The 10,123-nt window shown below is 41.8% G+C and overlaps 1 protein-coding gene across 1 annotated transcript in view; it reads right to left on the reverse strand.

Moving 5' to 3' along the window:
• LOC134582660 (Fc receptor-like protein 5) overlaps positions 1–6,834 on the reverse strand; it is a 92,446-nt gene extending 85,612 nt beyond the window's left edge. Inside the window, exon 1 of the mRNA XM_063439313.1 lies at positions 6,794–6,834. Within this exon, the coding sequence (XP_063295383.1) occupies positions 6,794–6,824 (31 nt within the window). The 5' untranslated portion in view covers positions 6,825–6,834. The remainder of the gene's footprint in view (positions 1–6,793) is intronic.
• Positions 6,835–10,123: the final 3,289 nt, after the last annotated feature.

The raw sequence follows: 10,123 nt of genomic DNA on the forward strand, positions 1-10,123 counted from the left end.
CGTCTTCTCACTGTGAAAATCACAGTGAGAATCGCGGAAGCCCTCTAGCGGCTGTCAATGAGACAGCCACTAGAGGCTGGATTAACCCTATTATAAACATAGCAGTTTCTCTGAAACTGCTATGTTTATAGAAAAAAGGGTTAATCCTAGCTGGACCAGGCACCCAGACCACTTCATTAAGCTGTAGTGGTCTGGGTGCCTATAGTGGTCCTTTAATGAAAAATGAAGAAAACAAATTCAGGACATAATCATGCACAAAAGTAAAAGGAACAGAACAATAGGAGAGACTGGCAAAAGAAAGTCCTATAATACGTCTCCCCGGTGAGTCAGCTCTTATATGGGAAAGAGACTAGAACACAGGCACATTTTATAGTCTGTTATAGGGTAACATTTGGTTTAAACTCTGGGTCCTTGGCCTTTTTTGTTTTTCCGAGATATGGTTTTATTTATACTTTCTATGCCCTAGAGTTGGTTTAGGTAACCTTGGGCACTCCAGATGTTGTGGACTACATCTCTCTTGAAGCTTTGCCAGCATTATAGCTGTAAAAGTATTGTGGGGACTCCTGGCAACATGGTACCTTATTTGACCCATTAAGTTAAAGGGGTATTCTAAGCAATGTAACCACTACAGCTCACTGTGAAACCTCAGATATTAGACCTGGTTTGACAAAGAAAATAGAGATGCCACCCACTTCAAACACTCTGAAAATTAGATATTTCATTTTTTCCATTCAATCACTTCCTTCCAGATTGGAAGGTAGAGGTAAAGTTACTGATCTGTAGGGTATATGCCACTTAGAGTGAAAAATTATGGTAGAACATCCGTAGCTCAAGAAATACAGTACCTGATCACTAGTGAAAGCTAAATGCACCCTTTCTAGTAAAATACTTTCATATTATTATTATTATTATATTTACGATGTTGTATTAATTAATTACATTTATTTAATTTATATATTTATGTATAAAAAGCCATTGGCAACACCTAGATACACCTACGGTTGTGATGTTTCTATGCGGTTTGTTTTCAGTTTGGACATCACTGGTGGATGGGGGTTGGACTAACCAACAAAGCTTGCAGTTAGCCTCCCTAGCTATTATCTGTGCAGACAAAGGTAGGCTAGCTTTCCATTTGTTCATTTGTTTGAGAATTGTGAATTGGAATTCCAAGATTTTACTATTTACATGACGTAAAGTCCTGATTTTATTAATGACACGGAGGCGAGCATTGTGCTATCTCTTTGTTACTTTATTCCTCAGCAGCAAAGAGAAAAAATAACGGAAAGAGAAAATATGTATAATATAAATAATATATAACAGATACAACCAAGTCTGCCTAGTAACAGGGCAGCCAATCAGCTTATAGGAACAGTCCATAAATGTCTTGCTGTGTACTTCCACTTCCTCTTCTTTGCCTTCTGAACCGAAGACCAAATAACTGAAGAAATATCCACATCAGGAACGAACAATTGCCAACATGGGAAACGTCATCACAACAAAATCAGGCTGTAAAAACAGAGAAATAGGTGGTAAAATCCAAACTCTGGATCTATATGTAAAATATCCTAAAATTAGTCATGTATAACAATATATAAAATATCGAGTATAACATATATACCAGTATAAAGACCATACCGTATCCCAGAACATCAAATGAAACAATGGACACTTACCGTGAGGTAGAAGGTCTTCCCGATTGAACCAAAATTGTAGACCCAATAACATACCCACCGGGTGGGCGGGTGGGAATAATACTCGCCTCTGTGTCATTAATAAGATCATAACTTGGAATAGTAAAATCTTGGAATTTTATTAATGACACGGAGGTTCCTATTATGCTAGTTCAAAGCTGAGCCACAACTAACGAAGAAACATGGTCAATCGGGCGGAAATAGAAATCACAGAATGTAGATTCACTAGACCAATCCGCGGCTTTTAAAATATCATCCATACGACAAGCCATCTTAGAAGCTTTGGATGCCATGGCTCCTCTGACCTAATGAGCTGAAAAAATTGATGTTTCAATCCCTGCAGCGGAAAGGAGATCCTTAACCCAACGAGCCAACGTAGTCGAGGAGACTGGTAGAAACGGCGTCCTAAAGGAAATAAACAGTTGGGACAAGTCCAATGACCTAAACTGTTGAGTGCGATCCAGGTAAACCTGGAGGCAAGCCACCGGACACAGAGCAGGTCGGACTGAACACCTCGGGTAGGACACCGACTTAGAAGCTGTCTTAGTCCTTCTTGAGATGTTAAACGACACTCCCTCATGGGTGAAGTATATCGCGTTCCAGTCCAAAGCTCTGACATCCAAAACTCTCTTGCATGAAAGTAGACACAGGAGCTTAACCAACTTCCAGGACAATTGTTTCAGCGAGAGCTCTTCGTTAAGGGGCCACGACTCCAGAAACAAAGAGCTATGTTAACATCCCAAAATGAGGAGTATCTGAATTTAGGGGGTCTAGAGAAGCGGATACCCTTCAACAACCGGCACACGAAGGGATGTTGTCCAACCGGCGATCCGTCAATCCCTTGATGTCCGGCCGAAATGGCCGATCAATAAACATAGTACGGTAGGCCAAACCTGATTCAAAAAGCGTGGTCAGAAAACTGAGCACCTCATTCAGAGAGGCAGAAATTGGATCCAACAACCTTCTCACACACCAGCCAGTCCACAAGCGCCATGCGGATTTGTAAGCTGTTCTGGTTCCCGGTGCCCAGGCACTCTCCAGGAGTCTTGTAGTTGCTTGCGGAACGTCTGCGACAGACCAGGGTCTCCTGAAATCAACCAAGCCATGAGCTGGAGCAGGCCCTGATCCACTAATCCGTGCGAGTTGCCATCCGGATCCAGAAGCACATCCGTCCGCATTGCAATCATCCGTGCGAAATCCACCGTCATCTCCAGGAGACAAGGGAACCAAGGTTGAGTCTGCCATAGGGGAACTACCATCACCAATATGCAATTGTGTCTGGACAGGTACGCCAGTGTCCGAGAGATCAGGTTGAATGGGGGAAACGCAAAGTGACGACCCCGAGGCCACGTTTGCAGGAAAGCATCCACCGCCATGGCCGATGGGTCCGGTCTCCAACTGAAGTATTGGGGCAGTTGGGAGTTTAGTCTGGATGCGAACAAATCCAGTTCCAATGGGCCTCATAACCGATCCATCTGTCGAAAGGTCTAAGGGAGCAGATGTCAATCCCCTGGGTCTTTCAAGTAGCACAAATTCCAATCTGCCCATTCGTTGTCCAGTCCCGGGATTTGTTCGGCAGTAACCAACACTGCGCTGTGAAGGCAATACTGCCAGAAATCCTTTGCCAGGTTCGCTAGCTGTTTTGATTTCGTGCCCCCCAGATGACTTATATATCTGACCGCGGACACATTGTCCATGCGTAGAAGAATGCAGCAATTTCCCAGAGTTGGAGACAGGCTGCGAATGGCGAAGGATCCCGCCAGCTGTTCGAGACAGTTTATGTGTAACCTTGACTCGACTTTGAACCATCTGCCACCTGTGGAAATATTGCCACAACGAGCGCCCCAACCATGTAGGCGGGCATCCGATTCTATCACCACTTCCGGAGCGGATCCGAGGATTGCTTGGCCATTCCACGCCTCCATTTCGTACGAACTGCCGACCGAAGATGGGCTCCCTTCAATCATTGTAGGGTCCGATAGTGTAGAGGTCCTGGAAAAATAGCCTGGATCGATGAGGCCAAGAGGCCAATCACTCTCGCCAGTTGCCGTATGGAGAGAGAGGTGGCCCGTAGTGAACATCTTATTTCCTTCTTCATAGCCTTTAATTTGGCCTCTGGAAGGAACAAGAATTGGGCGATCGAGTCGACTTCGAATCCCAGGAATTCTATCTTTTGTACCGAGGTCACCATGGATTTTTCCCAATTTATGAGGAAACCTAAATCCTCCAGGAGACTCACCGTCCAGTCCAGAAGTCCAGATGGCGTAGGGGCTGGTCGGGGGATAAGGACATAAAAAGGATGTCGTCCAGGTAAATAATCATACGGACACCTCGAGCCCTGAGGAACGCCACTACCGGCTTCATTGCTTCGTGAAGCACCAGGGAGGTGAAGATAGACCGAAGGGCAGACAGGTAAACCTCCACCGACGTCCTTGCCACGTAAAGTGCAATAAGTCCCAGTGCTCCTCTGTCATTGGTATGGTCAAATAGGCATCTTTGAGGTCCAGCTTGACCATCCAGTCCCCTTGCCGGAGCAGGTCCCTGAGGCAATCAATGCCTTCCATCTTGAAGTGTTGGAAGTGGAGAAATTCGTTGAGGCGTCTGAGATTTATGACTGGTCGTACTCCTCCACCCTTCTTGGCCACGAGGAACAAATTGCTTAAGAAACCCCAGGTCTCGCACGGGATTTCCTGTATTGCCTGTTTGGCATGAAGTTCCGCGATTTCCACGGCGATCAACCCGGACTGCTCTTCCGGCAATCTCAGTTCCTGTGGTATACATGTCTGGAAAGGGGGGGACAAAAGATCTAGGTGGAATCCCCTGACCATATTCAAAACCCACACATCTGTGGTGATCATGCCCCACATATGGATAAACAAAGCTAGTCTGCCCCCGAAGCTTGCATGGGAAAAAAACACATTTGGGGGTACTTACCATAAGGACGTCTGTATGAGGGTTGACCGCGTCCTCCTCGATTCTGCCATGGTCTCCCGCGTGAGGGGAAGAAGGGAGCGGGCTTGTATTCCTGGTAGGCCCGAGGGGCAGCAAAGGAACCTCTGTGAGTCTGTGAGGGACCTCGAGCTCCACGGCCGGGCGGACGGCTCCTATACCTCCTGGCCCCTTGGAAAATCTTTGGGACAAAAACTAATTTTAAGTTGGACTGGGCCTTATCTAGGGGGTGAAGGTGCGCACAAAGGTATAATCTATAGAATATACCCTCAGGGAATGATGCAGGGACAAAATGTGTAAAGGATCCTAACTATTATTAAATATTATTAAAGAAACACTAGAACAATAAGGGGTTGATTAACCCACTGACAGTACCTTAACCCCTTAAGGACCAAACTTCTGGAATAAAAGGGAATCATGACATGTCACACATGTCATGTGTCCTTAAGGGGTTAAATTGAATAAAAACGGAAAGGGAGAGGTAAAGGGAGCCAACCTGTCGAGGAGTCCCAGCCACGTAAGTGCAGGCAGTGAGAAAATGGCCGCCGCGTGCAGAGCACGCCGCGGGCCACACGGAGCTCCTCCCTGCCAATGGCCGGGGAGCGCTTGGAACACGCACGGTCGGAAACTCCCTTGCACCAGCGGGTGCTTGGAGAGGAAACTGATTGGGCCGGCAGATAACATGCGGCCGCGAGGGGAGGAAGAGGTGACCAGGAAGCAATGAAGCTCCAGGAGGAATCTTCCCCTGGTAGCCGCGGGTCCCGGCCTGTGCTCTCAAAATGTACAGCACAGGCCGGGAAAACCAGGTACAGGACACAGGGGAAGATTAAAAACCAAATAAACACAAAACCATAAGCATTAAACTGAATACAATAATCAATCAGGGTAAATCAACCCTCACAGCAATAATACAGAGCAAATATAAGGAGGTAAAAATTATACTTAGCTGGTCTGAGGACAGCAGGAAAGAAAGAGGAAGTGGAAGTACACAGCAAGACATTTATGGACTGTTCCTATAAGTTGATTGGCTGCCCTGTTACTAGACAGACTTGGTTGTATCTGTTATATATTATTCATATTATACATATTTTCTCTTTCAGTTATTTTTTCTCTTTGCTGCTGAGGAATAAAGTAAGAGAGCATAATACTTGCCTCCGTGTGATTAATAAAATCTTGGTTTTGTATGTGAAATCCTGCCAATCACTCCACTTGCCAGATTGTATCATTCGACACATAAATACATTACTGTATTACACGGTCTCTGTATAATGTTCTGGATTTGTTAAAAGACACTTAAAATAATGAAAAAATGGAGAATGCAAAACTACTGGTTTAAATATTTTGTTCCTAATGACAGAGAATATTTTGGAATGCTATAAATAGAATGATCATATCTAATATCATAAGGAGCAGGTAAAATTAGCATGGAAGCATTCTCTAAATAACCCGCACAAAAGCCTGGTGCCCCTTGGTTTAATTTTTTCTCCTCTGAGATCGCAACCGGAGAAATTAGACTTGACCATCGAAAGAGACCATAAACGTATTAATTAAGATTGCATTTTGTCCCCATGTGAATCATGTGTCACCATTTTCTGGCTTTCTACAACCTTCAGAGACTTGATCTTCAATGCTAAACCTCACATTCCCCCTACAAGCTACTCACCTCCATAAGATGTACTCACTTTTCCTCTTACTGCTTTCCCCCCTTTTTTTCTATCTTCCTTTCTCAACCACAACAAGAGGACATAGTCTTAAATTAGAGGGACAAAGGTTTAAAAATAATATCAGGAAGTATTACTTTACTGAGAGGGTAGTGGATGCATGGAATAGCCTTCCAGCTGAAGTGGTAAGGTTAACACAGTAAAGGAGTTTAAGCATGCGTGGGATAGGCATAAGGCTATCCTAACTATAAGATAAGGCCAGGGACTAATGAAAGTCTTTAGAAAATTGGACAGACTAGATGGGCCGAATGGTTCTTATCTGCCGTCACATTCTATGTTTCTATGTTTCTATGTTTCTAGATTGTTAACTGTTTATACCATTTGTCCCTATTTGTCTTTTCTATCTATGTTATATTCTGTCAGTTATATATATTCTTTAGAATGTTTATAAATTAAGATTGTTAAAAAAACAAGTAAAATTGTGATACTTACAGAGTAAAGCTGTTAATATCAGGACGATCATGATGATTGACTCTGAGACAGACAGAATAATGAAATTTTCACACACAAAACTAAAATTTAAATCTCACTCTCACTTCCTGTTTTTTATTTTCTGTTAATTGTTATGCTCTATTTCTTGAGAAGGGACTTTTAACAGTTGATAAACTCTTTAGTTAACCCTGTTACTCACTACTGAGCACTTAGCAAAAATAAACAAAAAAAACAAAATACATTAAAAACATTAAAATTACCGGAACATGTGTGTTATATTGTCTTACAAAGGAATATGCAAATATGATTTGAGATTTGCTATACGCATCTGTAAAACGCAAGTATTAGACAATATGACAATATTAGAGATAATGTGGAGGAGATTTTTCCACTAGAGACCTGGCAATGTTTTGAGCTTGAAATCCCAAAAATCACAGACAGCTTAAATGCATCCTTAATTATACAATTACATATACATCTCATGGGAGGTGCCCACTATACATACATACTAAACCCTGAGATACAATCACAAATGCAATAGACGCATATATCAGAGTGATATCACAAACATACAAAATAAACCACACAAAAAAAATACAAATACAAAGATTGATATGCAAACAGTATGGAAATCCCCTTAATGACATAACGTCTTACAGAGCAAGAGACAGAAATAATTATATGATAATGAAAAAGTGCTAATAGTGGAGCGCTAATTTACAATCAAGATAGATGAGAATAGGGTGTAGAAATAGGGAACCTAACAACCTATAAAATACTCAACAGAATAACTCAATGGATCCATTGATAAAGCCGCTGAAGCGGAGAAACGCGTCTGGAGGGGTCTAAATCTACAAAGAATATCACCGTTTGGAACCTTTCAGCATCATTATTCTGCTGACTCAGGATGCCGAGCATTTCAAATAGGGTCTGGACTTTTTTTATGGCGTGATTTGTGATTTCTAAAGGACGAATCTTATATGATATATGGAAAGTTTTTTTTTCTTATATTTCTTTTATATGTTTTTTAAACTGATGGAATAAAATGTACTTTTAATATCAATCTTCAGTGTGTTCAATAAGGAGTACATGGTATATTGATACCCCCCCCCCCCCTTTTTTTTTTCCTGTCCTTTCCATATATGTGGATCTATGTGATAGAGTGGACAACTTAAGGAATTTCTTTGGGGAACCTGGACTTTTATACATTTTTTTGATTTATTGACATTTCTTGTATTTTTTTTTCCTGTGTGTTCTTTTGGTTATGAGTAATTGGCTTTTCTAATCTACTTTGATGAAAATGGTTTAATAGTTATACTATATGATAATGAAGGCAGGCTATTACAGGAAAGGGGGGACGATTCCCAGAGTTCAATAAATAGTACATCACAGAATACGTTATCTAGAGTTAAAGTAAGAGGAGTGTGCTTTACAAAAATGTATATCACAATCAGAGATATAAAATTTTCACCATATATTGTAGAAAAATATTTGTTAAAAAGCCAGGGAATGTGTAGTAGACGTCAAAATCTGAAAAAAGAAGAAGAAATTTTATATCAAATGGAGTTTTTCTGAGGGAATTCTCAGAGATCCGCAGTCAGCCAATGCCCACTGCAAAGTGCCCGGCCCCATATTACCTCTCTGATTGGGCCATACTCAGGGTGGGGACTATGATTCATGTAGGGAGGCAGATCTAGAAGGAGCAGTACAAATTATCTCTGTCCACTCAGTGCCGCAACTATCAAACACAGGCAGTCACACACACTCGCAACTATCAGCACACATGCACTCACAACTATCAGCACACATGCACTCACAACTATCAGCACACAGGCAGTCACACACACACTCACAACTGTCAGCACACATGCAGTCACACACACTCACAACTCTCAGCACACATGCAGTGAAAACTAGGCCAATCATAAATGTGAAGTTTCCTCACACACTCAGTACACACATAGGCACACATAGATTTCCCATAATGCCCATGCAAAACCCACAACTCCCATCATACTTGCTGCCACGCATGCAGCCACCGCACTCTCACATGGAAACCCCCATTACATGGAGTCTCACACAACTCTTATCACAAACATGCAGCCCCCTCACAAACTTAGAAAAGTTGGAAGTCCACCCATGCATGCATTAGGTGCTGGGGCTGTCAGCAAACTTCTGCCGCCTTAATTGCACTAAATTAATAGTGGAAGGATTTTAACAAATTACATTTGTTTCAACCACTGATGTAATAACACAAGTGACAAATCGATCCTTTTTAGTTTGAGTGGTCTGAAATTCATTCATATGACGTTTTGGTTCAGACTAATTTCATTCAGGAAATCTGTTAGGGAAAATGATTCGGGCACATCAAAATAAAACGAAAAGGCGCCTATTAGTTTACTGCAAAAAATGGCTACAATATTTCCTTTCCTAAAGGCTACACAATAACAGGGATTTTTGCAATGCACATTCAGCGTTGTCAAAATTATATTATTATATCTGAATTGAAAAGAAAAAAATATTAAGCAAGATAATTTAGTTTTATAATGATTGTCTTTACTTTTGTAATCGTGTATTAATAAAAAAAAATTGGTGCAGCAGCAGGAATAATTTTAAGTTGAATGAGGGATAATGGTATGGGGCTGTTTTTCAGGGCTTTGGCTAGCCCTTATATTTCCAGTGAAGGTAAATCTTAATTTCCAGCGTGACTATGCCCCAGTGCACAAAATAGGATCCATAGATACACGGTTGGATGAGTTAATGAGAGAGCAATAACGTAAATTGAAATTATCTTTAACTAGTGATTAATTCTCTTTATTTTCTCCTTATCCTTCCTTTACTTCTTTTCCTTCTTTCTTTTATTTTATAAGTAAGCAAAACTTAGCTAGCCAAAACATGAGCCCCTCTACACACTATGCTTCTGCCTGTCCCTGCTTTCTCATCCGTGCATTAGCTCCACTCCTCAATACCCCCACTTTTTTCTGTTGTCTATTTATTTCTTCCTTTCTTTTCTCCTTTTCCTTTTCCTTTGTTCTTTTCTTTTACCTTCCTTATAGCAATGCCCAGCAGGACGGGTGAGCTAGGCAGCCCACTTATTATTATTCGCCAACAACAATTCTCTCCTTCTCCTTCCTATATTTTTTATTTTCCTTCTTTCTCCTATTCTATAAGTACTCTGCTCCTTCTTTCTCCTGTTCTACAAGTACACTGCTCCTTCTATCTCCATTTTTACAAGTACTCCTCTCCCTGCTATTGTGTATCCCCCTACTCCGACTCCTCCCCTTCCTCTACCCGCATGTTACACTCGTGCGCATGCATTCATACGTGCGC

The sequence above is a fragment of the Pelobates fuscus genome, chromosome 13 (assembly GCF_036172605.1).
Source record: "Pelobates fuscus isolate aPelFus1 chromosome 13, aPelFus1.pri, whole genome shotgun sequence".
NCBI lineage: Eukaryota > Metazoa > Chordata > Amphibia > Anura > Pelobatidae > Pelobates > Pelobates fuscus.